Source organism: Trematomus bernacchii, unplaced genomic scaffold, assembly GCF_902827165.1.
Source record: "Trematomus bernacchii unplaced genomic scaffold, fTreBer1.1, whole genome shotgun sequence".
Classification (NCBI taxonomy): domain Eukaryota; kingdom Metazoa; phylum Chordata; class Actinopteri; order Perciformes; family Nototheniidae; genus Trematomus; species Trematomus bernacchii.
Window position 1 is genome coordinate 873,859 of NW_022987342.1, and position 27,037 is coordinate 900,895.

At 38.9% G+C, this 27,037-nt stretch overlaps 1 protein-coding gene across 5 annotated transcripts; it reads right to left on the reverse strand.

The window, feature by feature from the left end:
• Positions 1–1,580: 1,580 nt before the first annotated feature.
• On the reverse strand, positions 1,581–26,607 carry LOC117482318 (choline transporter-like protein 2). 5 transcript variants are annotated; one of them, XM_034130430.1, is made up of 24 exons: positions 26,530–26,607; positions 25,431–25,475; positions 23,883–23,943; positions 16,624–16,672; positions 16,422–16,495; positions 15,491–15,575; positions 15,270–15,354; positions 15,053–15,172; positions 14,419–14,479; positions 14,161–14,287; positions 12,682–12,765; positions 12,244–12,356; positions 11,842–11,973; positions 11,406–11,505; positions 10,425–10,517; positions 9,510–9,594; positions 9,053–9,315; positions 8,835–8,929; positions 7,656–7,759; positions 7,495–7,568; positions 7,293–7,363; positions 7,100–7,188; positions 5,298–5,382; positions 3,921–5,043 (listed from the first exon to the last, which is right to left on the reverse strand). In XM_034130430.1, the coding sequence occupies exons 3-24, from the start codon at positions 23,923–23,925 to the stop codon at positions 4,574–4,576; spliced, it is 2,502 nt and encodes an 833-aa protein (XP_033986321.1). In that variant the 5' UTR covers positions 23,926–23,943; positions 25,431–25,475; positions 26,530–26,607; the 3' UTR covers positions 3,921–4,573. The 5 variants fall into 5 exon arrangements, with proteins under 5 accessions (XP_033986336.1, XP_033986321.1, XP_033986311.1 ...); XM_034130420.1 differs by having other exon boundaries at positions 23,883–23,946; positions 25,423–25,475; XM_034130445.1 differs by lacking the exons at positions 3,921–5,043; positions 25,431–25,475; positions 26,530–26,607 and adding an exon at positions 1,581–2,712 and having other exon boundaries at positions 23,883–24,041.
• Between the last annotated feature and the right edge of the window lie 430 nt (positions 26,608–27,037).

A 27,037-nucleotide genomic window follows, 5' to 3' on the forward strand; every position in this document is an offset into this window, starting at 1 on the left:
ATCAACACTTAAATCAGACTTTAGTTACACCTGGAGTAAATTCACAAGCTACCATGCAGTATATAGACAGGCTGTTGTCCATCATGGATAACCACCCATCCTCTCCACCTGCAGCTGGACAGACAGCGGAGCTCCTTCTCCAACAGACTGCTGCATCTCCGCTGTCACAAGGACCGATACAGGAAAACATTCCTGCCCACTGCAATAACTCTGTACAACAAATCAACTCTGGCTGGCAGAGAACTCTCTGCTCCATAGCTTCTCTCTTCACTGTACATATATATTCAGTTTAATATTTAATATTCCACCTGTCACATACTCATATATAATACCTTGCTTTATATCTTGTTATTGTTAATTTGAATATTCAACATGTATATTTTCTACTTTCTTGTTTATTTCTTGTCTTTTAATTTGTACAATGCCATGTCTTTATATATATATATATATATATATATATATATATATATATATATATATATATTAAAACTAGCTGCACCTTTACCAGCTTTGATAACACTTTAATGCATCAATAATTATAATAAAAACATATAATATATATTATTCTGAAATGGGTCAATTTGCATTATTAGTTATTTTACTTTTGCTACTTTAAGTATATTTGTATGCCAATACTTTTGTACATTTACTTGAGTAACATTTTGACTGCAGGACTTGTAACTGAGTATTCCTACTCTAGTCTAATACTTCTACTTTTACTTAAGTACAAGATCTGAATACTTCTCCCACCTCTGACTGGACCTTTAGTTTATTTTACAGACATTTTTTTTCATGTGCTAAATATAATAATGATATGTCTTTATTGATCAAACACCATGCTTAAAAATACATTAATTAATTAATTATGAAAGATCAGCTTGAATATTCTAATGTTGATGGTCGTAAAAGTGGGATACATACACGAAGCCAATTCTTACTAAAAAAAAATATTTCCAAACTAAATGTAGTGTTTTCTTATGAAATATAATTAAATATAAAATAACCTATGAGGATCATTGTTTTAACTAATTTGTTATGCACTCTTGAGGGCTAATTCTGGCACGTAGAGCAATATTTATTAATTGACACAGTCCATGCAAATAAACTGTAATGCTTTTACTGGCAATAAATAAATAAATAAATACATTTAATAAATAATCTTCCATATGGACAAATATAGGAAGCATGAATTAATAACTTTTTACTGCCATTTCACTGATTATTATTTGATGTCTAAAACTAAACTTCTTTCATAACTTTACATAATAAAGTTTACGTTTCAAAGTAAATACATTATGGATTAATTATACAAATATTAATAACTTACTAACTTATATATGTGTAAGCTATTAATATGTATAAGTATGTTCTTTTATTTATTAGAAGATCTCAAATATTTAATGGTCTCATTTAACAAACGGACAATTCTTCAATAATGATTTTGTATCTAAATCTTATATGTCAGCATTATCAAAATAAGAACAACACTTATCAAATCAAATAATAATCTAGGTTATTGTGTCAGAATAAACCTAAGAATAAGTGACCTTTCCCCCTTTGAACACTTATATGGCAACACACATTTTTATTAAGATTTTATTAATTTCTGAAGAAATTACAATTAGTTTACAACAAAATGAAAAAGAACAACTTTTACAAATTCATTACAGATATGTTTTATATGAACACAAAACAACATAGGTCCATAGAAATGAAGACTGCAAGTCCAAGTAAAATCACTTGGTTCATTTGTAATCTCTTAAGGCTTTGAGAAACATACTTAGCTTGTATTAGCCTGCGTTGAGCAACTTTGGTTTGGTGTGCTAATAAACAGTGCAATATACTTAGTAAGCAGAGCTTTACACATGTATCTACATGCTACCTGCCATCAACTGTATCTCACTGGACCTTTCAAAGCATCCCATCAACTTGATGACAGAATACACAGAGTGACAAAAACAATGAACAAAATGTACAACAAAAACTGATTTTTCTTCTTTTTAAATGAACAGTTTATAGGATCTAGTGGCATCTAGCGGTGAGGTTGCAGATGGAAATAGTCTGAATACCGCTCCCCCACCCCTCCTATTACATAACATGGGGAACTACAGTTACCTGAACGGCCCTTTCTAGAGTCAGAGTTTGGGTTGTCCTTTCTGAGCTAGAAACATGGTGGTGCAACATAGCTGACTCCATGAAGAGGAATCTTGGCTTCAAGTGATACACTAATGAAAACATGAAAGCGAATACTATTTCCATTCCCTCCAATAAATCCCCAACAATCCTTCACACTGGACATTAAGGCCAACTATTGCCTAAATTAACAATATTTCATCTGAAAGGGAAGTCTCATATTCCTTCTGATGTATATCCTCCTTGTTGGGCAAATGCAGGCGGGCAATGAACTTAAGGCTTTGTAACAAAATCCTAAAGGATCAATATTATCATCCATAAACATGAATGAATATCATTTGGCAGCAACACACAAACATACATACATAATGTAACACAGGAAATGGCACTCTTCTTTTGTTGTTATTTCCATCACACAAACACACACAAACACCCACACACACACACACACACACACACACAACGTGACCTAGTCTACAGATTTGACCTCTTCATTGGACTTATTTAGGATGCTAAGCAGGTTCTGGGACATGAAGTACGGCTTCTCTGCTGATCCATCGTTGCGCTCCAGATCCTCCACTGTGACATGAGCAGAAGCAGTTGAAGAACAACATTCGGTAGAGTCATTTAACTTGTCCATGCCTCGGCTCTCTATAATCTCTTTTGCCTTTCAAGTAACTCCAGAAACGTCATGTTTAAAAAAAGTGGTGGGTACCCTTTTTTCAGACCACAACTAGTGTATTGTAACAAAGGCTTAACATTTGTTAGCAACAACTTTGAGAAGCCTGACAAACCTGGCTTCCCTCTTCAATGTCGCAAAGTCATCTCAACAGCGTGGCTGTCATGCTCATAGAGAGAATGGAAAACTTGGACAAGAATAAACTTTCTCAAAATGGGTCCCGCCTGTAACCACATGCTATAGTGATGTCATGGGTCAAAGTAAGAGGATAACCCAGTTATTAAGTAGTTCCTAACCTGGGCCCAAATATATTTGAACTTGAAGTATTAATTTCTATTAGAAACAATATTTTTTTTCTCGTTTTCCTTCTTTCAGTATCTAAAGACCCTACCTTCTTAGAATTAATTTTTTTTATTCTTTGGTTGAATTTATAAGATTAATAACCGGCGATAAGGGGCCACAAGTAGTTTCATTTTAAAGGATCACAAGCCAAAAAGCTCCAAACCACTGCTTAGTCATTGCAGCAGAGATATCCTGGTTTTAGTCCCTAATATGGATCAAGTTTCAAAAACCCAGTATACTATGCGTCCCATAATGCGTCTCAATCTGAATGTTAGCAAATATTCACGGCTTTTCTTTATTTCTAAGGTTTATAAAAGCCTCCCCAAAGCATCAAAACCTTTTAGAAACAGTTTTACAGACTCAGTACTCTCCATGGCAAGTCAAGTACCCTTAACTGGTCAAATTGTTGGGGATCCCCTTTAAGACAAATACAAATGTGTTGCTGACTTTTTGTGTTCATGAAAACTCACCTGCTTCCAAACGCCAAACCATTTTCAAGCTCATGATTACCCACAACAGAATGACTGACTGTGATTAAATACAATCACGTTTAATCAAGATTTACATCCGATAAATATGGAATGTCATCAATCAGTAACTTACATCTTTCACAAGGCGACAAAAGAGAAACAAAGTGTACAAAAGCATCCAGAGAGTTGAGATGCTAGTTGCAAGCATTCAGAAGGCCATGTCAACACCATGCAGCAGAGAGACAGAGGGACAGAGCAATGCAGGTTGGGTTAGTAAACTTTTTTTTGGGGGGGGGGGGGGGGGGGGGGGTCCAAAGAGAGGCTGCGTCATGGCGACACTAACAGCACTTACATCAGTCAAAAATACCAAGGCAAGTAGGTGGCAATACAATACATCGGATCCCATCTTGGATCTCTACAAGACTGAAGCTGAAACAATTTGTAATTGAAGAACACTACTGTATATATACACATTTCATAGGACAAAAAAAAGATCCAATATTCATACAGTCTATCAAATATGTCTGTAACATTTTGGCTGGTCAGCTGGTATTATTGTAAACAGTGAAAGAGATTCACCATCGATTGACATGAGTGTGTTCCGGCTGCAAACACGGTACGTAGTGGTTCTGCAGTGCATCGTTTAACAGGATTAAGACAACAAATATCAGAGACAGCAATCAGGCACAGGTTCAGCACTCACAAAGTTCTACAGATCTTCACGATATATAAAAACCAACACTGTTCTAAAACCAACACAAGAGAGCGTTTTTTTGTTCAAGCTACAGAGATGCAACTGGGCTTTTGACCTTCTTTGACCTCCAAGCTGTCACATCGGAAATATTTAGCTTTTGTTGTATGCCGCACATTTAACATGCCCACATCACATCACGTTGTAGATACAGTACTTTTTGAGGTTAACCTTATTTATTTGCCCTTGCATTACTGTTTACTCCTGTGGTGCAGAAGGAGGACTATCTTCCAAAGATTCCTCTTTCTCAGCCTCCGCAGCGGGAGGTGGCGCCTCCTCGGTGTTTTCCTCCTGCTTTGCCACCTCTTCTTTCACCTCTGCTTCTTCTTTCTTTTCAGCCTCCTCAACCTGACTGACTGTTTCTTCTTCTTTGTTCTCCTGTTGTGGCTCTTCGGTATCAGTCGTGGCCTGCAGAGGCTGCTCCTCCTCGTTTTCCTGCTTGAGCACCGTCTGCTGTTTCAGTTGGATTTCTCCGTCTTGTTGCTGAAGAGGGGTCTCCTCCTCCAGTTTCACCTCATCCATTGGCTTTGCAGGATCAGCAGAATCCCCCTGCTCGACCCCATCGTGGTCTTCCTCCACCCTCTTGGTTTCGGAGAGGATGTCGTGCAGCTCGGGCGACATGAAGTAAGGCCTGTCTGACGAGCCGTCGTTTCTTTCCAGGTCCTCACCTTTTTTCGTTTACGGGGATGTGTATTTTGTGTTTTTTTTTATTGGGTTAATGGAAAATGAAAGGGAAAGGGAAACATGAAATAAAAGGGAGTGTATAAAAATAAAGTCAAATGAATGGGAGGAATGAGACAAAGAGAATAAGAGTCAGAAACATGGCAGGAAGGAGAAACATGCATTTTAGCTCGAGGAAGTTGTATTAGTGCTTGGAAAAAGGAAGAAAAGAGGAGATCTGACTGAATTCAAATGTACTCACAGAAGCAGAGGAACAGTGTGTCCACACACATGGCGTACACGCTGAAGAAGCCATGGGCGATGAGGTAGGATCCCACTACCAACGTCTAGGGGAAGGAAATCACAAATATCAATACAAAATCAAGACTTCTGCTGTGGCAATAATTCTCCCAGACTACCTCAAAAGATTATTATACTGAGTTTAAGAACGTTTTGAATATTTTCTCTTGCCTGCCATATATTATAATTTTGTGAAAAATCTTGTTCTGTCCAAGACACTGTTAACACCAATGTTACTCAGTTCACATTATTTAGAAAAAGGAAAAGGGTAAAATACTCTCATTGGAGAAGCTGTAACCAGCATACATTTAGCCTAAAAGCACACTAAAATCATTATTACTCCTTTGATTTCTTCCTTAAAGTGGACCTATCATGCTATATTTAAATGATATATTGTAGGGCCATACCTATATAAGGTATATTTATACGTTTCTGTTTTCAAAATACCAAACAGATCATGCATTTTAGCCATGCCTCATTTCGCTCTATGTGCTGTTTGCTGTCTACGGGTCTGATTCTGCTGACCACGCCCCCCTGCAGGAGAGGTGAGCCGTGCTCTGATCAGCTGCTGGGCTGTCAGAAGAGGGGGAGAAAAAGAGATCTCCGTCCTCCGTGTTTTATTATATAGAGTCGTTATTCATTTGTTTTAAAGCTCAATAAATAACAAAGAAGACCTTTGACCGGCACTTTTCTAATTTTGTCCGGAAGATTTAAACTTTAACGGACATCTTGACCGGCGAAAGAAACTGAAACTGAAACTCTGCCGCACGGTCCCCTCGTTCCTTGGAAGAGGCGGAGAGGTGGGTGTTTGTCATCTGCTGGTGGACTAATCGGAGAGAATTACAGTGCTTGCCTCAACGGGTAGGGATTGCATTGAATTAAAGCAGCGGGAGCAAACGCTTGCCTCGGGGAGGGAGAAAAAAAGCCACAGTGGAGAATAAACAGAAGGGTAACCATGGTAACTATGGGCGGGAAGTCTTCTTCGCTGCTTTTGTGGCAGACTACAGCGCCACTTACAGGCCTGGCATATGTACTACAGCGTCTCCAGCGCTTTCGAGCGGCAATGGCCGGCCATGGCCCAACCCCACATTCCCTTGATAGGTGGAGAGTTGGCCCAATAGCCGTAGCGCCACTTCTGTGACGACATAGAAGTGTTCAAATCTGGATCAGTCTGTATCAGATCTGTTGCAGCCCCTTTTTTAGAGATTTGGGTATGGAGGAAAATAGAGAGGGTTGTGTTTTCTGACACTTGGTGAGTTCCCTGGAACACTGGGGACACATATTCATGTATAAAAGACGTACAAAAGTGCATTTTGCATGATAGGTCCCCTTTAACATAGTGACATCACTATGTAACACTCGCGCTTCTATTGGCTAGCGCACACATTGTAGGTGATAGGCTACGGGGCTGGACATTTCTGGTTGACCAATCACAACAGAGCCGGTCAGCTAACCAATCAGAGCAGACTGGGCTCTGGTTTCAGACAGAGGGTGAAAAGAGGTGCTGCAGCACAGGCAGTATGAGAAAAAAATCAAGACCTTTTGAACATAAAAGCATGGACACATGTCACAGTAGAGGCAGAAAATACTAATACTAATTTAAATTGCATCTGATGTGGTATTAAAAAGGTCTCAAATTGACCCTTAGCAGCTATTTGTACATGTATATGATATATCTGTGTTTCTGCAATGAGGTATCTCTTCATCTATAGTGTGTATCTGTTTCTTTGAAAGAGAAATCCTGCATATCTAACTGTCTCTCACCATTATTGGCACCCAGTAGTAGTTGAGAGATGGAGCAGCCTCCTCTACGGCTTTGATTCTCCCGGAGAAGAAGAAGAAAGAGAAGATGCCTGCACAGAGAAACAAAAGTCAATTAATGGGTTTCAACAAGAAATCCTAACAGATCTCTCTCCAGGGTACACACTTTAGTTCTAAAAATAAAAAGCTCTCCTACCAACGATTCCAACGATGAGGAGCTTCCCAAGGAACAGCAGGAAGTCAGTCACTTTATCTAAAACAGCCACCCTGTGAAGAAACAGATCAGCAGAGAATATAAGAGAATATCCAATTAAACAACGATAGGTAAAGCTTAAATATTAATTAGTGTAATGCATATATAATTTAACATTGTGGATATAAATGAAATGAAATCCCACCTGACGATGTTCCTCATGAGCAGGAAAAAGGCATTCTTAGCAGAAGGGCAGAAACTTTTTCCATAGATGGCAATCTGAGAAAAAAAAAAACGTTTTACCATTTTAAACCGGGACCAGATCCAACATCTCTGACACAGCAGTATCTGATAGCGATGACTCACCATGATGTAGGCATTCCTGTTAAGGAACTTGATACATTTCTCCAGACACCAGAAGCAGCACTTCATGCAGCTCAGCAGGAATTTAGCACACTTGTTCTGAGCACCTGAGGGATGTGATAAAACATGTTACATTTCATTCTATACATTTAAATAAATTAAATGCATTATTCTGACCTTTGGCATTACACATGCATCAATCCAAAACCAGAATCCAACCACTCTAACAACATAATCATAAATGCATATTAATACAGTCACTGATAAGTACAACATAAAGAAGAAGACACACAATCAACACAGTAAGGGGGGTCCCGCAGTAAGGGGTCTCTTGACTACCATAAAATGGTTGACAAATCATGTGTTTTTTGTCATTGATCACACTCTGTCTAAGCTTTAAGTATCCATAGAGAGAAAGCAAAATAACACAGTTAATCGCTGAGATACATGTGACTATAGCTTAGCTGTTGTTTCAGAACAATGGACAACACTGTTTGTTGTGTGTGCATTGTGTGTGTGTGTGTAGGTGTGGTGCTGTCCATAGTACTGAAATGGAGCGTAGGAGAAGGAACACGCTTTCCCTTTTTAGTCTGCTTGATTTCTGTGGATGTAAATAGAAATGCCGCCCCTCCCCACCCCCCTATTTGAGCAATCTTTAGACAGAAGGGAAACTACAGGGGAGCGAAGGCACAGAGGGAGAAAGAGAGAAAGAGAGAGGAATGCATCACGATTTAATGTATGGGGAGAAACCGATGCAATTCTTATTAAAATCAGACATTCAACACCTTCTTATAGAAAAAGGGAAAGATCCTTTAAGTTCCAATCATTTTTTCCAGCAGATGTGAAGATTCTAATGTGAGATTGGAGATGGAATTAGGCTCCTTACGGGCAGGCTACATTCAACACGTAACACATGTGAACCATTAGCTGAGTGGCTGCCTTCTGCAACACAATGTCTCCTCTATAATCATTGAACATGGCTGCACCAGGCATGAAAGCAGCGTGAGAGTGGTTAGTGCTGTTGCAAACATTTAAAAAAAGGCAGTCTTATATATGTGTTGGTGTGAGAGCCTTTTGAAACAGAAAATACAGTCTCTGTTTTTTAATGAATCTACTGATGTATATAATAGTAGGCTAATCGGCTAAAAGTAATTAAGTTAGTCAGTCGTTCAATTTTCTGACCTTTCAACTTGTGATCCAGGTACTCCAGAAGGACCCGGATGCACTGAACAATGGAGAGGATCAGAGAGCCAAAAGCCAGAGAGCCAGTGTGGTATCTGGAGGGGAAGTGGAAACAGAAGCCAAGCATGAGCATAAAATCATCACTGATAGTTGTAATGAAACAGAATATTCACAGGTGGACAGATTGCACAACAATACAATATAATTGAGTCTCTAACCGGAGAGCCCGTCCAAGCGAGGCGAAGATGGGGAAGGCGGGAATATCGTCGGGTTTCTTGAAGGCCCAGTAATAGGAGGCGAAGGCCCCTGACAGAGTGACTTGGCCCAGGGCCGTCACGAAGTTGGCGCACCAGAAGAAGAGGAAAACGTTGTAGAACTGGAACAGGATGAGGTATTTGTGGTAGAGGGTCTCTCCACCATAGAAGGCAAACAGACACTCGGCATCAGGACACTGAGATGAAACGTTGGAGATGTTGAACGTCTGGAGAAAAAGGGAAGAGGGAAACCACAGTATTATTCAAGTGAAATTAAAATAAAATATATGATGAAACTGGTAAACAACGAGATAAGCAAAGGTGTCAAATATAGACAGAGTATTACTTTTTCTGGCAAAACTCCACACACATCTTCAGTCAGTTATCGTCATGAGGCAGTGACATTTGAAAGTGTACCTACCTTGGGGTCGCAGGTGTCTCGTGAGTACTCGCACTCTGAGTTGTTGAACACTTTGTACACCTGATCATTAGAGGTGGACAAAAAGCTGGTAGAGTGGTCAAGGAGATAACAGCATGTCAACAAAGTGTCTCTGAAAAAGTCACATCAAAAGACATCTGCAGTCCTTTATATATTTAAAGGTGGGGTAGGTAAGTTTGAGAAACCGGCTCGAGATACACTTTTTGTTATATTCCATGGAATGCTCTTAACATCCCGATAGCAATTCATATCTTAAGTGCTTTGACAAAAAATCCATTAAAAAATGTCATCTGTGGAAGCCGTAGTACTGAAAAAAGCACGACCAATCATTTTAGCCGGCCCGGCTAAAGTAACTGGATGGCCTACCTGCCTGTCAGCCTTCCATCTGTGCACAAACTTATCTCGTGCCCTCATTGGTCATGTGCACGTTCGTGTGTGTTGGAGGAGGGGCTCTATAAGGAAGTGGCAGATTTTCTCCGGTTGTGTATTTTCAAATTCTAGCGATCTCGAGCCGGTTTCTCAAAAAATAACCTACCCCACCTTTAAGGGAAAATGTCACTAACAAGTGATAAAGTAGGAAAGCATAGAAGGTTTCAGAACTTGGAAGATATAGTGATTTCCAACAAACTATGACACAACTTTGAAAAGTAGTAAATGTGTTGGATTGAATGTTTAACTGTTGGATTACTTGGATAATACACATAAAACAGTTTTTTATTTCCCCCTTTTTTTTTGTTATTCCTTAGCATTTATATTAATGTAAAATATATTAAATATATATAGGAATATAGAAAAGTATAGAGTTGGAATTTGTGCAAATAAAGGTGGAAAAAAAATATTGTGACATGTTTTTGCTTTGACTATGTTTTCTCCACATCTGGACAAAAGAAAGGATACACAGCAGTGATGGCCCAGTAGGCGATCACCACAGAGAGCAGGGCAAAGGTCAGTATGGGGTAGAACAGCGATGACATGACGTGCCCAACAGCTCTGAAAAAGAAAACGTTATGTCAACAAGATTAGGGAATACCTTTTTGCCCAAGCACTGTCAAGTTTAAGTGTAAAATCAAAAGGACCTTTCTGAATGCTAAGGTCTCTCTTCAAATGTTGTTAAGCTAAAAGGTATTAGCAAACAGTTGCCTGTACACATCCAGCAGACATGCAGCAACTTAAGCAGTTTTCCTGGATTTGTGTTTCTGGCCATCTGGAGCATTGGAGTACAACATTCAAACTTGTTTTGTCTTTGTTTGGTCTCCAGAAATTGCTAATGGAAATGTTTTGCTCCCCAGAGATGTTTGTTGCTGAACAGGAACACTATACTCGGTGCTCAAAAACTACTGCAGTGGCAATGATGAAAGCTGATGTGAACTTAAACAGTAAACAATGAGCTGAAAGAAGCTCAAACACCCTTAGAGTGAGCAACTTCTTTCACATTTTACTTAGTCATTTAAAGGACACCTATCATGCTATATTTAAATTATATATTGTAGGGCTATACCTATATAAGGTATATTTATACGTTTCTGTTTTCAAAATACCAAACAGATCATGCATTTTAGCCATGCCTCATTTCGCTCTATTTGCTGTTCTCCAGCACTGTTTTTGCACGGGGCTGATTCTGTGAGCTGCAGCTGACCACGCCCCCCTCTCCAGTACAGCGTTAGCTCTGAGTGTTAGCGATGCTTGCTAATGTAAACACAGATCATATTACTTCCAAAACACGTCGGGCATTGTTTCTGCAACATTTCTGATAGGGGGCGATAGGCTGGGGCGGAACGTTGCCAGGAGTTTAACGTAAAGCCAGCCCACATTTTAGTTATGTCGCCATGACCGCAGCAAAAAGTGAACACGGAGATGCCATTCACGGCCTTGACTGACCTGCTAGCCTCTTTGATGAGGGCGATGGCAATCACAATTCTCTTCCTGAGGAATATGAGTAGCAAGATGATGAAGAACTCTACAATAGCCAGGATGATCACTGTAACAGATTAACAAAGCAATTGATTAACAGGATTCATGGATACCTTACACAGCAACGTATTTAAGACGGCAAGTGTGTGTGTGTGTGTGTGTGTGTGTGTGTGTGTGTGTGTGTGTGTGTGTGTGTGTGTGTGTGTGTGTGTGTGTGTGTGTGTGTGTGTGTGTGTGTGTGTGTGTGTGTGTGTGTGTGTGTGTGTGTGTGTGTGTGTGTGTGTGTGTGTGTGTGTGTGTGTGTGTGTGTGTGTGTGTGTGTGTGTGTGTGTGTGTGTGTGGTGTGTGTGTGTGTGTGTGTGTGTGTGTGTGTGTGTGTGTGTGTGTGTGTGTGTGTACGTACTGAAGGCCAGCCAGGTCTGTCTGATCTGCAGGTACACAGAGAAGTCCGTCTGCAGGCCCAGATCGCGGATAGTGACATTCGAGCCCGGCTCTCCTTTCAGACTCGCAAACTCCATGTAACAGTGGAAAATCCCTAAAAAAAGAGTTCAAATATTCAGATTTCCTTTGTCATTGAAGCAGATCACTTTATTATCTCAAGAGGCTGAGGACCAGAGGTTGCGCTAGACTTTTTCGCTGCCCGTCATTGCATTTTGACGGACAGGATCGTACAATTTCCGTCAATATACATTATCACCCGTCGGTCTGTACACAACTCTGACGGGGGGGGCACACTCGCTGTCATTGTTAAAAAAAAAAAACGTCATAGACGGAAAATATTCGGTTAACTCTGCTGAGGACTTACCATATCCGATGACGAGAATAACCAAAACAATCATGACCCAGATCACGATGCCAGCCAAGAATCGCAGCAGGACGATGAAAACCAAGCTGACCAGCATGGCAATCACAAGACCGCTAGAGAGGGAGGACACATTAGAACTTGTAAAATATCAAAAGAGAACTACAGAGTCTTCTTGGATTTTTTTTATTTGACAGTTGCAGTCAAGTCACATTTTTGGCTTCAAAATGATAAGTTAGCTGTTGATTTTGAATACTGATGCTTTTATATATCAAGTACAAACATTTTACAGCCATAATAACTGCATCCCTATTTTGAGTAAACAAAATAAATATTGGTGTTTTGTTTGCTTATATTTTGCCTTTGGTTTTACTCCTGATGTTCTATCTAGATCTAGATGACACGGTTTGTTACTGTAGCGTTAAACAAAAGTAGACTTACAGCAATATCCAGTGCCAAGACCGAGTGTAGTCCTCAAAGATTCTCATGGCCACCTGGCGAGCTTCAATAACCAGATTTGACTTCCTGGAAAACAAAAAAAGAGAAAAGAAAAATAAGGAAATTAAATAAAAACAACCCACATTGTAGACATCTGTTAGGAATGGAGGCATAAACACGACAACCTTTAGCCAAAAGAGGCCCTATTTTGCTCATTTTCAGGGAGTGTGTGGGAGAGAAACTCCCTCTGGAGGAAACGTTATGATTTGAGCATTTTCAGACCATTTACATGCACAAAAACCTATATGGGTAGCACACTACAGGTAAGGAAAACCTTCAAATGCATTATAGGGCCTCTTTAAAGTCAAAGTGAAGACCATAACTCAACATGTCAGCAAAAACTTCTGTTAACTATGTGTAATTATTAAACTATTGTGTAAAAATAAATATAAAGCTCAAGCTATTCCTTCAACCTTCAATTATCTGTACGCTGCATATTGTTATTGGATCACTATATAAAGTAGTAAAAGCAAAAGCTGAAGCTTTTTATTTCGTAGTAAACCTTTATTTGAAACCTGTTCATTTTTTTTGCATCATCATGCCACATTACAAATGAAGATGAAAACCGCAGTATGACAAATAATTAGACATGTCTTTCTCCAGCTGCTGTCAGCAAGAACACAACATAACAGATGGTGACACACAGCTTGATAATTAACAAGCGTTACTCCCACTGCTTTCTGCTTTGCAACCTCCCCCATTGGGAGAAATGCTGATAGAAAACTCTGGCATAAACCCTCCAGGGTGCATACATATCTATGATCAGCATGCAGAACGGTGTATGCTGCATTTTAAGTAGCCTATCCAATCACAGCAGTGAGATTTGATAGGGTTGTGCTGTCAGCTGACACAACATAGCAGATTGTGAGTCAGGAGAGTCAAACATTAGCATTTATCTACCTAGTAGCATTTTTTCTTGAGCTAAGAAGGAAGAAGTTTAACTTGTTTTTTTACTTATTAACCTATAAACTGGGTTTCTTATATTATTCAATGAAACTGTCAAAGAAATGTTATGAGCATATAGTCCACATTGAGTTCAGAGAGCACAAATTATATCTTTAAACGGCAAATTTAGACTGAAACAACTACCAACAACCCTGAGGGATGACATTTACAACCATAGAATGCTCAGAATTGTCTTTAAACTAACTAATCCATTAAAAATAATAGTAATTTGAACCCTCATTTTATAAAAAAATGACTGTCCATTGCATTTGAGTGACACCGTTCTGATCACACAGCACACATTTTTCCAGCATTTGTTAATCATGTCAGGGTTGCGATATTTTGAGGTTATAACATGATTGTCAAGTGATGTCATGTTTATCCAACATTTCTGTAATTGTGCAACACCGAGAGACTGATTTATGTACTCAAAGGCTAACACAACTTGTGTGTTGCCATACAGTGAAAAGGACTCACTTTGACGCCTCCAGCACATCCGTGGCGTTGATGTTGGTGCCCTCTCCAGCATCGAAAGAGGTCTCGTTGCCCACCACCACCACCCCGCCTTTCATCCTTCCCAAAGCAGGAAGGCAGCGCCGCGTGACTGTGGGGGGGAGGAGATGATGATTCGTTTAAGTATATGGATATATTTGTTACAAAATACCAACACACAGCAGCTTGTAGTGTGGGCGGAAATAAGGTTTAGGAGGTGAAGACAACAAGCGTCTCACTTACAGGCTTTACTGGGCATCAGCATGGCCGGACACAAGCCTTCCCTTAGGATCTCAGGAGGACTCTGAAACATGGAAAACACCCGTCATTTTTAAAGGTCCCCTGTTCTTCTCTTTTTCATCAATATACTATTGTTCTCAGTTATAGACAAAACATGTCTCTGAAGTGTTTGGCTCGAAATACCAAACAGATCACCCATTGTAGCATCCCATAATCCCCTCTGTTTCAGCCCTGTTTGAAAAGTGCTGATTCTCTGTCTGTTACTTTAGATGAAAATAAGGAGCCACTCCCCACGCCCCTCTGAGAGATATTTGGTTAAAGAAACCACAATGGTGCTCTAGGAGGAGATTCAGGTGATAAGGTGTTGGGGGTTACCTTGGTTGGTGATTGGCTAATGGTTACACAAGCCAGCAGAACATTATGACATCATAAAGTGGCCAAAATCTGATCAGCTAATTTTTCAGACAGGTTTTTATGGATCAGGACAAAAAGAGAGAGAATCTCTTTACACAGAAGGGACACATGTTTATGTATAAAATACATGAAAAAGTGGATTTTGCATAATAGATGAAAGTATTTCACTGTATTACATCAAGCATGTACGAAATGTGACTGATCAAATGATTTAAATACTTACCAATTTGCCAAAGTCCACTCCATCCTTACAGTACCGCTTGTAGTATTCATGGTCTTCTTTGTTGCCTACCTTGGCTTTCACCAACGTCATGTGGCGGTCAGGACAGGTTTCCACACATAACTGGACACAAGTAGACACAACATACAATTATGACAATTAGCGTGGTTGTTAGAAAGCTGAAAAACATTGCATGGAATATAAATGATGATTATCTGACCTGCGTGGTGGGACACTGGAACTCCAACAGCACCAGAGGGCTGGCACACTTCAGGATGTTAAAGTAAAACAGAAGAGGCTTCTTCCTGTTGTGTAAGAACAGTAAAACCAAACTATTATTAGGCCTGTATCATAAATAAATATCCCGAAAGACACAACATAGTCAGCATGTGAAGGGACACGTATACTGTAACATCATATTCATATTGTCAGGCGACTCACTCCAGAGGAGTTCCAGCTTGTCCACAGAACTGCCCCCGGCTGTCCGTGGGATAGATCACTTTCCTGGGGTCGCCCTGAGACCAGGCTGCACAGAGAATCATTCAAAACATTTAGAACAAAAGAGGACGTTAGAGAAAGAGACAATTATTATCTAAAATCTTAAGTTATACATACTGCACTTGCGTATTACTAGATATTTTAACCCTATGAATGCCAAAAGTATGGAGAGGGTCTGAAAAGCAGGATTTGTTTTGCAAAACTTCTTGCTTGTCTTTCACAACTTTCAACTTTCTGCCACTCATTGAACACAACATGTGTGACAAATGCTTTCATTAAGAAATCAAAGCTTAGGTAATAGTAATATTTCATCAAAAATAATTGTATTGCATCTGGAAAAAAATGACTAACATCTGAGTCTGTCTTTCCGCAAGTGGGAACTGGGAAGACATGAATGACTCAGCTGTGACCAAGAGTCATTTGACAAAAAGACAGGCTGTTACACAAAGAAGAGTTATACGCATATCTTACATGTCATTTATTTATATTTAAATTCATCATGAAATACATCTGAATTCATTTCTCTTTTTAAATATTTTATAGAATAACGTATCTTGCCATCACCAGGATGGTGTCTTAGTTTTTTTTTGTATATATAATCAATTGATCAGTGATCACCACATATACTAGGTAAACAAAACATTGTTACAATCATGGTTTTAATAGATTTTCAGAATTGAATTTATACACCTCACTGATTAAGGCAAGATAGCCAAACATGATTACTAAATAAACCATGTTCCTAAAGAAATTGAAATAAATAATGTGTGCAATATTAAAAGCAGGTTTCCTTGAAAAATCACGTGTCCCTAACCCTAAAAACGTTCATCGCGAAGCAATGAAACAGAACATATTGTTATAAAGTATAACTTACCAACAATACCGACAGCAAAGTACCCCAACAAGGCCAAGATGAAGAGAATACAGCAGAGGATATCTGTGCAGCCCCTGAGGAGAGGAGAGGAGAGGGGACGAGAGGGGACGAGAGGAGACGAGAGAGGAGAGGAGATGATTGTTACTTGTGTATTGTAAAACATAAAGGAAATAATGATCAGCTTATGAAAAAGACGTCTCACCTGTTGTGGATCGGTCCTTTGAAGTTTGGGTCAAACTTCCTGGACTCCCCTGTGGACAAAAGAGACGACAGGCTTGTTAGTTGATCATTCTATGACTTCAATTTCAGTCTGATTAAAGTCAAAACACTTGCATGAAGACTAATAATCCAAAGCGTCTGGTTTCACCTCTGGGACCACAAACCACTTTGAATTGTAACGTCTCAATGTAGATCTAAATCAAAACTCCTAAACCAAAAACTGCTGTTAGAAAATGTTGGGTCATTAATTGAAATAAGTTATAATACAACGGCAATTTAACTTTCAGACAATATTTAAATCCCTTGGCTGTTGATACTGACATCGAGTGTATCAATCCATCATGATATGATTCCACTGAATGGCAATAATAATATGAAATAGTTGTCAAGCCATTGCTAGTAAGTCCTTGTTGGCCAAGCATACTTTAACTGAATCCTTATGGCTAAATCATATGAATCTGCAGCTGTAATGTTTATATAGTCTTATAAATAGCCTTGTGGCTTTCAGTTTTATATTTAGTAAAGCTCTATGGCTAATTTGTGTACTACCACTGAGTTTAAAACTGAGCTATAAATCTTTGCAAAGCATTGTTTACTGACACAGATCACACACACTTAAAAACACAATTTCTTCCAATAACCCAATTTGAAATGATTGATAGGTCTACTTAATAGGTATAGTATAGGTAAATGTAATGTATGGACTTTGTGAACGACAGATACACACAAGTACAAGACATTATGTGAAAGCCTGTGTTTTGACAGAGACAGGACATTCTCCCAAACAAAAGGATTCTTCTGCCCAACTGCCATGCCTAGCAACCCACAAAATGTCTCCCCCGGTGATGTTGAGCTCCCCATGGACGCCAGCAGCCGCCATGGAAACACCTCAGACACTTCAGGGAGGAGGGGGGAGAAACATAAACCAAGCCCAGTCTGCCTCCAGTGAGGTCACCATGAGCTAACACAGCGTTCAACAACCAACGTGCTCGTCGCTCATTTTCTGAAAAAATATGTTTTACACAGGAAATCAGCCAGGGGAACAGTGAACACAATGTTTTCAACTGATATCGCTCTTGTGACATAACCAGATTGTGAGATATAACACATCCTGTCACAGAACTGTACGTGTGTTCTGTAAACTAAATGATAATTCACATGATGGAGCCAACTGTCATTTCTTCATTAAGCGCGCAAAGTGGGAGTAAGAGGCGAGGGTAGCTACTTGTTGCCACTCCGTAGTGCTTACATACAGCATGTCTGCTACATCACACACACTACTTACACACACTCTGCCCACACATCACAGAGACGAAACTGACATTAATACCACTACAAAGGCTCCACAGACCTTAGCCATTTAGGTAAAGTGTGTCTTAAACCATTAGAATTAAGGATCTAAACAAGAGCCATTCGTCAATGCAGCAGTCTGACAAGCATGAATTGTTTTCTAAAAGACATTCAAAGCATATAAACCATCCGTTCATCATCTGGCTGGACGGTCACAGTACCTTTTCCATCGTATTTTCTCATTTTCTCGTTATTTCTGTCTAGATTTCTCGCAGTGTCCTGCTGTTTGGCAGTTCTTTCTTTATGTCGTCTTCCTGTATGAGGTTGTTGTCCTCTAAACTCTAACTTGTCACTTCCTACTTTCTGTGTTTTCTAAGCACTGCCGTAGCACCACGTATTCCCTCTTTCTGTCGGCTAGCTCATCAGGGGAACTGAAAGAAAAACAGTATTTGTTGGGGGAATTAAATGAGGTGTAGCACTATCAACAAAGACTTGCAGCATGTGAACGAATTGCCCCTCCAGGTTAGACTTGCTCCAACTCTGCCTGTTTTTAAATCTCGTTTAAAAACCCACTTCTTTTCCCTGGCATTTACAGGCCAGGTATGACACTTGTGCTTTTAAATTTGGGTTTTTATCTTACTGTTACTGTGTTTTGTATTGTTTTTACATCATGTAGGAGAGTTTTTCAGTCTGTGGCTTCTGATCTGGTTTCATTGTCTCGTGTTTTACATTTGTTTCATGTCCTGTCTGTTTTTTATGTATTTATGCTATGTTTTTATACAGTTGATGATGTACAGCACTTTGTTCAACTCTGTTGTTTTTAAATGTGCTATAGAAATAAAATGGATTGGATTGGATGTTGCTAAAATTGCTACACATCTGACTGAAATCAAAACAGTATTTTACTATGGCAAAATAACAGTTATTTTAGGCTTTAATTCAATCAACTGACTCAATGTGAATAACTGTGTTCACCGTTTCCTTCTGTTTAACAGTTTGCAACTGCAAGCGGAGCAGATGCACTCATCTTGCAGGAGTTATTGACCGTGAAATATCACGCTCATAACACAGTCTGTGTTCTCAGCTTCCTGTTTCTTCTTTAAGCTGTATTTCCCAGCTGCCACCACATCCCCCAATAAGTGTCGCATATTTAAATGTTACATCACTAACTTTCTAAACAATGGACAAAGATTTCTTGAAATGGTTTCTTGCATTGTTAACACAATGATGTGGTTAGGATTATGATGCATTGTGTGTATCTGAGGCTAGATCAGAGATAAGGGCATCCTACGTGTTATTTGCTGGCACATGACTCCGCCCACTTACTCTGCCATGTGACAACAGCATGCCATAGGATGAAATACAATACTGAGTATTGACCACATTCAAGTGCCTGTTAGAAACACAGTGCCATGTGTCTGCCCAAACACCCTGAACTTACTAAAGCCGTATTCAAGCCCAACAGATACAGGGTTTTTTAGGCTCATATAAACATTTAGAGCACGGGTCTTCAACGTTTTAACCTGAAAAATAAACAAATAAGTGGCCCTCTATTTACTACATATGTATAAAATTGAGTTGCATATTAAGCTGGGCCTACAATAATGTGTCGGGTGGCCAAAGAGACACTTATGAACATACATTTGTACACTGCATATAATGCTAAGCTATTACAATAATGACTTGTAGCTGAGGCTTACAAGTTGTACGTTACGAAGGGGTGACGAACAGTGATTTAGCATGGGTTAAATAGCTCACATGGTTACAAGAGTATTCATGGGTAACAGTTAGACTATCATCTCATTGCGCTAAAAAGCGACTTACGTCTTACAAGCTCTCAATACTGTGGACAACACCCTGAGGAGCAAGGGGTGAAATGTCTTGCCCAAGGACACATCGACATGCTGACTGCAGTGGGTGTCAAATTGGGATTGAACCAGAACCACTGATCTGAAGATGAGTGCACTAATCCACCGTATGTTGTATTTGTGTTACTAAAATGGGAATTTTCCAACATCTTAATAAAAATTTAAAATTAAATTCACAACCTCTGTACTAAAACAAAAGAATATAAAGTTCTAACATTCTGAGAGAATGTTTGTTAGCAAGGAGAAGTCACCAAAACACTTTCGGTTTCATATGGATTATACAAACAAAAAATAACATTTAAATAGTGACTTTTAAAGGTGCTGGTAGGTGGATTCTGTTTCATTAAAGGTCCCCTATTATACTGTTTTTCATCAATATATTATAGGTCTCAGTTATATACAAAACATGTCTCTGAAGTGTTTGGCTCCGTATACCAAACAGATCATTGTAGTTTCAGCCCTGTTTCAAAAGTGCTGATTCTGTGTCTGTTACTTTAGATGAAAATAAGGAGCCACTCCCCTCTGAGAGATATTTGGTTAAAAATAACACAACAGTGCTCTAGGAGGAGATTCGGGTGATAAGGTGGGGGGGGCTATTGGGGCTATTGGTTATTGGCTAATGGTTACACAAGCCAAAAAAACGTTATGACATCATAAAGTGGCCAAAATCTGATCAGCTCATTTTCAGACAGGTTTTTATATAAATGGATCAGGAGAAAAAGAGAGCAAATGTTTTTTCTTGAAACTTTCAGAATCTCTTTACACAGAGGGGACACATGTTGATGTATAAAAGACATGGAAAAGTGGATTTTGAATAATAGGTGACCTTTAAGACGTAGGAGGCTACCTGGTATTAGCTGTTTCCAACTAGTAATGGAGAATCTATTTTCCCCAAAATGTATCTTTGGTATTTCTATACTACATAGCCTATGTACATCTTATAAGCTAGAATGAAAGATACCAATATGTATGTGTTGATCAGACAAAAGCTTTATGTTTTCTTTCAAAAAACAGGCCAAAAATACTGCCTTTTCTTTTTCAATTAATGAGATATTATTGTTATGACAAAAGGTGTACATTTGCACTAGTGAGTGACATAAAATAACAGGGAGTGTGGAGGTGTTAAGTGCTGTGTGTACAGTTTTTGCATAGTATTTATATAAAAGTTTAAAGGGATTCCTGCTGCCATCACTTTGTCTGAATACATTTCCTTTTTCTCTTCACTTTAGAGGATAAACATTGAAAGCGAATTTTCCATTGACCTTTGATTTGCAGAAGCGTCTGTTAAAGTGAGACACACAGCTCCATTAGAGCAGGAGGAACAGGCGTCTCTTTGCCTGCTTTGTGCCATAAAACAATCTCTGATTGTGCTAAAAGCATTCCGGCGCATTTCTCTGGTAAAAGCCTGCCAAATGTCTCGGAAATACACTGATTGTTTATGGCTCTGGCAAAATTAATGGTTGAGTGGTTTTCTAATTAAATGTCAGTCTCAGTAGTTTTAGCCACCTCAAAAAGAGACTTTTTGAAATGTGGCAGATTTTTTTATTCAGAAGCCCTGATGATGGAAACCCACAGAGCCTGCCAGCCCATGTTAGTCTGCATCCTGGTCCATTTGGATATTAATGTCTGACAAACCTTACTTAACCAAACCGTAAAGGTCTTACATTTCCCCAAAACAAAAATATATAATTTTCCTCTCACCTCTATTGCTGTGTATCGACCTATTGTGTGTGGCAAATGAGATTTTCTCCAAAATAATGCAACTAGATGGCACTCAGCTTGTGATGTTCAAAAAATAAATCTAAAAAAATTGAACAGCAATGTCTCTTTCCATAAATCATGAGCCGGCTACTCAAGATATTCTACAGACCTTGTTGTTAGCATTTCTTGGAGGAACTATTTTCTTTCCAGCAAATACCACCAACAATCATATCACCATGCAGAAAGTGTGCATCTACCCATGGACAACGGGCTCTCCTGATAATTAACGTTAAAGCTGAGCTGATGGATTGAGTGACATTGCTGTTGAGTCTTTAATATGTGTGTAAGCCACGTGCCAGCCAGTTCCAAATCTCTATCACTCTGCAACTCACACTACAACTGTTTAAATAGCACTACAGGTTAGAGGAAAAATGTTTTTTTTATATATATATATTCCGTCCCTTTAACACTATTTATGTAAAATATTTATAATATTTTAAGTTAAAAAAGTGATTGCTAAAAAAAAGTGAAGTAATTTGGTCTCGGCTTCTGTAGACAATATGATTTTCAAGTCACGATTTTGTGGTGTGTGTACATGTGTGTGCGTTTAAAGGAAGTGATGATGTCATTACTAATGTGATTCACTAATGGGCCCGGAGGGGTTATCAGATGATCCCCTCCCCGGGTAACTTAATGGGTATGTGGCCACTGGGGTTGTGTGTGGTTGTGTGTGGTTGTGTGTGTGTGTGTGTGTGTGTGTGTGTGTGTGTGTGTGTGTGTGTGTGTGTGTGTGTGTGTGTGTGTGTGTGTGTGTGTGTGCACGCAGACATGCATGGAGACATGAGAACATTCGATCTCCTTTGCTCTGATTCCTGACACTTCTATCTTTCTATTTAGAGCGTGTAGATAAGATGTATAATATATGGGACTCACAGAAATGACTGTATGTTCTCCTGCTATCAGCTGTTGGTGCTTCAGCACTGACTTTGACATCTACTTATAATTTGACCTACATACTTATAAAAAGAAATGAGGAAACACATTTAAGTCTCTGTTTGTAGAGATAAATGCTTGTAACTGGTATCCACTGTCTCAGATCACTGACTCTGTACCCCTCACAGAAACTGATTACATCAAACAGCAACGGTGGGTCTTACTTTTTAAAACTAACAGTCTAAATGTGAAGCGATAATTGTGAAACATTTAGTGTATCTGCATGGGCTCAGTCATGTGTGTGTGGCAATGCATCTGAGAGTTTGCCAGCTTAATATTGACTGGAAGCCTCTTGACTGTCTGCTGAGCCAAGCGAGGCTGAGCACAGTCGAGGCCTTGCAGGCTGCAGCATGCCTGCATGCACACATCAGCCTAGACAGAAGGGAAATGAAGTATCAACAGTAGTAGGCAAACGTGAGTGCTCACAAAGGCCCCACTCTGAAAATAAAAACGGTTTGAATGTGATGTGTGTTTGAATCGTATAAACTTTTATCCCCGGTGTAAAAGGGCTGCATCTTTTTACCTTTCAGCCCTCATGGGGGAGGAAAAAGAGTTGACGTGGTGAAAAGGAAAGCAACAAGGAAATGCTCCACAGTGGGAGCTCCATGGATTGACTGGAGAGGATGTGCTAGCATTTTGGGTGTGGACTGTTGGGAGTATCTTGCATTGTGAAAGAAGTAATACTTTAACCACCACACAGCATTGGTGTCATCTTCCCAATCAAATTCCAGTGTGGAGGCTGTGGTTTGCATTTGAGCTATGGCTACCCTCCTATACTGACAAGGGGTATTAAAGCAAAGAAAACACTGGTTGGGAGAACTTCATGACTCAACAGCTCATATGGGCTGCTAAGTTGAGAAAATGCCTGGGTGACACATAATAGTGGGCAATTGAGTCATGTCTTTGGCTGGTATAGAGGATGCATTTTCCATAATATGTGCATGCGAAAAAATGAGTGTGAAAAAAAGCTTTAAACATATGTGGGTGTGTTTTTACATGTGTGCAATAATCTGTGTGCATCTATGGAAATGAACATGAATCTATAAAACAGCAAAAAAACAAAAATGTCCTGTTTTGTTTATGTGTTATTGTTTAAACCCATAGGTGTGCAGTTGTGGTTTCACTGGAAGCAGTATCTGGTTTGGAGTGCCGGTTGGAAAAATATAACATCCCATTAACGGCATGTTTCTTTCATTCATAATGTATTGTGAAATGAAATATTAAAGGCTAAAGATGAGAACTCTTGTGAAAAATAACCCGATTTAGGATGACTCCAGATCTGCATGAGGTCCACACCCATCCATCCCTTGCAGTCATTGTTTCCATTTCTTCGTCGGTTTAGAGAAAATCAAAGATCGGTTAGAAAGCAGTTACAAAAACGTTTTCTTACCGTATTTAGGGTCCGGGTTTTTTTCCTCAGTCTCCATTCTCATACACTTCTCGGCTCCTCGCTGCTGATTAGACGTTAGACAGGACAGTTACCATGGAAATGTCGAGGAAAAAAACATCAATAACAGTAGAAGACCGCTACACAGAGACCATCCCAAACCAAACTGAAGCACACGGCGCATTCCCGGGTAACGGGGAGGAGAGGCAGCCAATCAGAAAGCAGTGCCTTCTGACTGACAGCTGCTTCAACAAATCAGCGCGCGCCGGAGTGGAACAAAATCCGTTGGCTTGCCGTTACTTAGTGGAATGTGTGGAGAGTGTAGATTAATGTGTTTCTGATGGATTGGATATAATGCATAAGGACGTGCTTTTTATTGACATTCTTGTTTCGTTTTTAGTGTGTAAGAGAAAAAACACCTAGTAAATAAAACACCACAGCAGTCCTGAAAAGGGCTATAGGCATATTACATTTTCTAAACTTGCTTCATGCCTGAATTATTTTACCTTATCTCTACTCCACTGTAGCCTATTTTTTGTTGGCCTTTTTAATTTCAGTTGCTGTGCCACTTAAGGTTTTCCAATATAACCATGATGTTTCATTGTATAGATCAATATTCAAAGTAGTCAAAATAGTTCCTGCAATGAACTTTAAAATGTTGTTCACAAGTAAACATTCTATTAATTCTGCATCACCAGTACTATTTGTGTGATAGCCTATTTAGCTGATTATAATTCAGTATAGCCTACAGTAGAAACTTAAATGTCTGTTTTTTAAAGGACCTTTTATAATTTGGTATTGTATACATTTAGGCTATGTATACAGTAGGAGTATATCTTCCAGAGCAGCACTCCGAGGAAACACTACTTTTTCTATATAACTCAAGAAATGCTTATCAATAACTACTTACATAAGATAATTAATAGATAAGAAAACAGTTACCATCATGTGAAAACACTTTTATGAGAAGTTAAACTGGTCATAGCAGATAAATGACCTCCACTCGGCTCTTGTAGACAAACTACAGCAAATCTGTGATGTAGTCTACAAAGATACAACAACAAATACAGTCTCTAACATAACTACAACCATAAAAAAAACTCTAGACAACCTTTTAGGAGAGATTATCACATGTTTTATACATGTGAAGGTGAACTGTGACAGGTGACTGGTCTGGCCACAAAAGTGTCATGTGCAGGTGTGCCGGTAAAGTAATGAATAATTGAAAGGTACAACGTGTTATCATGTGTCTTAAGAAAATCACCATGAGAGCATTAACAGTATTAAATAACAAACAAATAAATACATGTGCCCAAAGTTCCAGGGAACATCTTTCTTTTCATTGTTATTTCATGTTAAAAGCCCACTTGATTTAGAGTATAGGCTGGGGATTGAACCACTAACCTTCCCATTGCTAACAAGCAGCTTGACATACTGTAATTAATACATTGACTGTTCCAATGGAAAACTGCTGAACTTTCATTAAAATATGTTTTAAAAGCTAGCAAAATGACTACAAGCCAAATACAGAGATGTGTTTTACTTGTGTACCACAATGCTGCGTTGATGTGGAATCACTTGGTCACGACATAGAAGCTGTTGAAAAAGAAACACGAAAAATGTCAGAAATTTCAAAAATAACATGAATAAAGAATGGCAAAAAACCTAAATTCCAATTGAAATAGGTGTGTCCTACTCGTCCATTGAGCATTATAATGCTGCTTTTATGTGCGGTGACTTGGTCAAATGATATAGAAACTACTTTTCAATAAAAAAATGCTATATTTTAAATAAATATAAATAAATATATAATGAAACTTAAATCCAATTAAAAGGAAGTGTCCAACTCATCTAGACGTATGTTGAAATGCTGCATTGTTATCTGGTAACATTTCATGGAAGCTTTTGAAAAAAACACAATGTTTTGTCTTACGTGTCCAGTGTATTTCTAATGCTGCATTTGAACTAGGAAACTAGGTAAATCTTCAAAGTAGGAATAATAAATAGAAGGCTAAATCTAATGTTCCTATTACTGATTTCAAAGGAAAAACAACAATAGAGCGCAACACGGAGGACCCCTGTGTATATCTATACTTTATATAATCTATAATGGACTTTTGTCTATTCTTTAATTTTTCAAATGTATTCATTTAAAGTATGGGTGACATCTGGGGGAGAGTTGAATAGTTAAATACTTACTTTTATGATAAGATATAAATATTTGGTATGCTTAAAGTCCATTTTTTAAATCCTACTTACTATAATGAAAGAAAAGTATATACAAACCTTTTGGATTTTAAATGTCATACTACATTTCTGCATATAATTCATGTGTGTATTACAAATATGGAAAAAGGTATTAATGAAATATGTGTTTATTGTATGCCATGCTTGCCTGTGAACACCTAGTCCAAATTTGGTGACATTATTATTATTATTTCCAGAGATACATGCTAATGTTCTATATTATAGTTATTTTACAACAATCCTCTCAACTAGAAATATGTAAGCAACGGCCAAACATGGTTTTGCTTTGTTCTGCATCGCAAGGGGTATCCCAACTTTTAGGGGCCTTGGCTCTACAATACCACCTATAAAAAAAAGATTTTCCTCACAGAAAATCCACCTAGTTACATCATAAGTCACTTACTGATGTTTGGGACAGGCCCTCTGTACATTGCTTCTTATTTTACCAGCCAATGGACTGGAGGCGGTGGGCCAACACCCTCTACACATCCCGGTGTCAGTACCATATGTGTTCGCCCTACCATATGTGTTCGGGGTCCGTCGCTTACCAATGACGTCACCCATTGTGATTGGCTGTACGGAATCGTAGTAATCAGCAGCGAACCGCTTCAACACGTGTATTTCAGTGTATTCACGGCATTCATTTTGTTATTCTACAGTATTATTGTTTTATAGTTATTTGTTAATGTAACCCAATTTGTGTTCTTTGAAATTGAAAAGGATATCGCATTGTGTTTGTTACATTCGTTGCAGTTGTATAGGCTATGTGTTAAGTGTAATTTGGCATGTCCTATTTATGGACATGCTTTTATTTTGAAGGAGAGTTAGCGCAGTTGACAGGAAGTTGTTGTTGCTTTGGAAACAACGTGACAGAGATTAACGGAGAAAAGTAATATCTACATATAAAGACG

Coding starts and splice junctions, on each gene's coding strand:
- LOC117482318 (XM_034130430.1), bottom strand. CDS start 23,925: ATGAGAATGGAGACTGAGGAAAAAAACCCGGACCCTAAATACG. Junction 11,974..12,243: donor TATTCTCGTCATCGGATATG/GTAAGTCCTCAG, acceptor CTCTTTTTTTAG/GGATTTTCCACTGTTACATG. Junction 7,189..7,292: donor CCTCATCGTTGGAATCGTTG/GTAGGAGAGCTT, acceptor TTCTCTGTGCAG/GCATCTTCTCTTTCTTCTTC.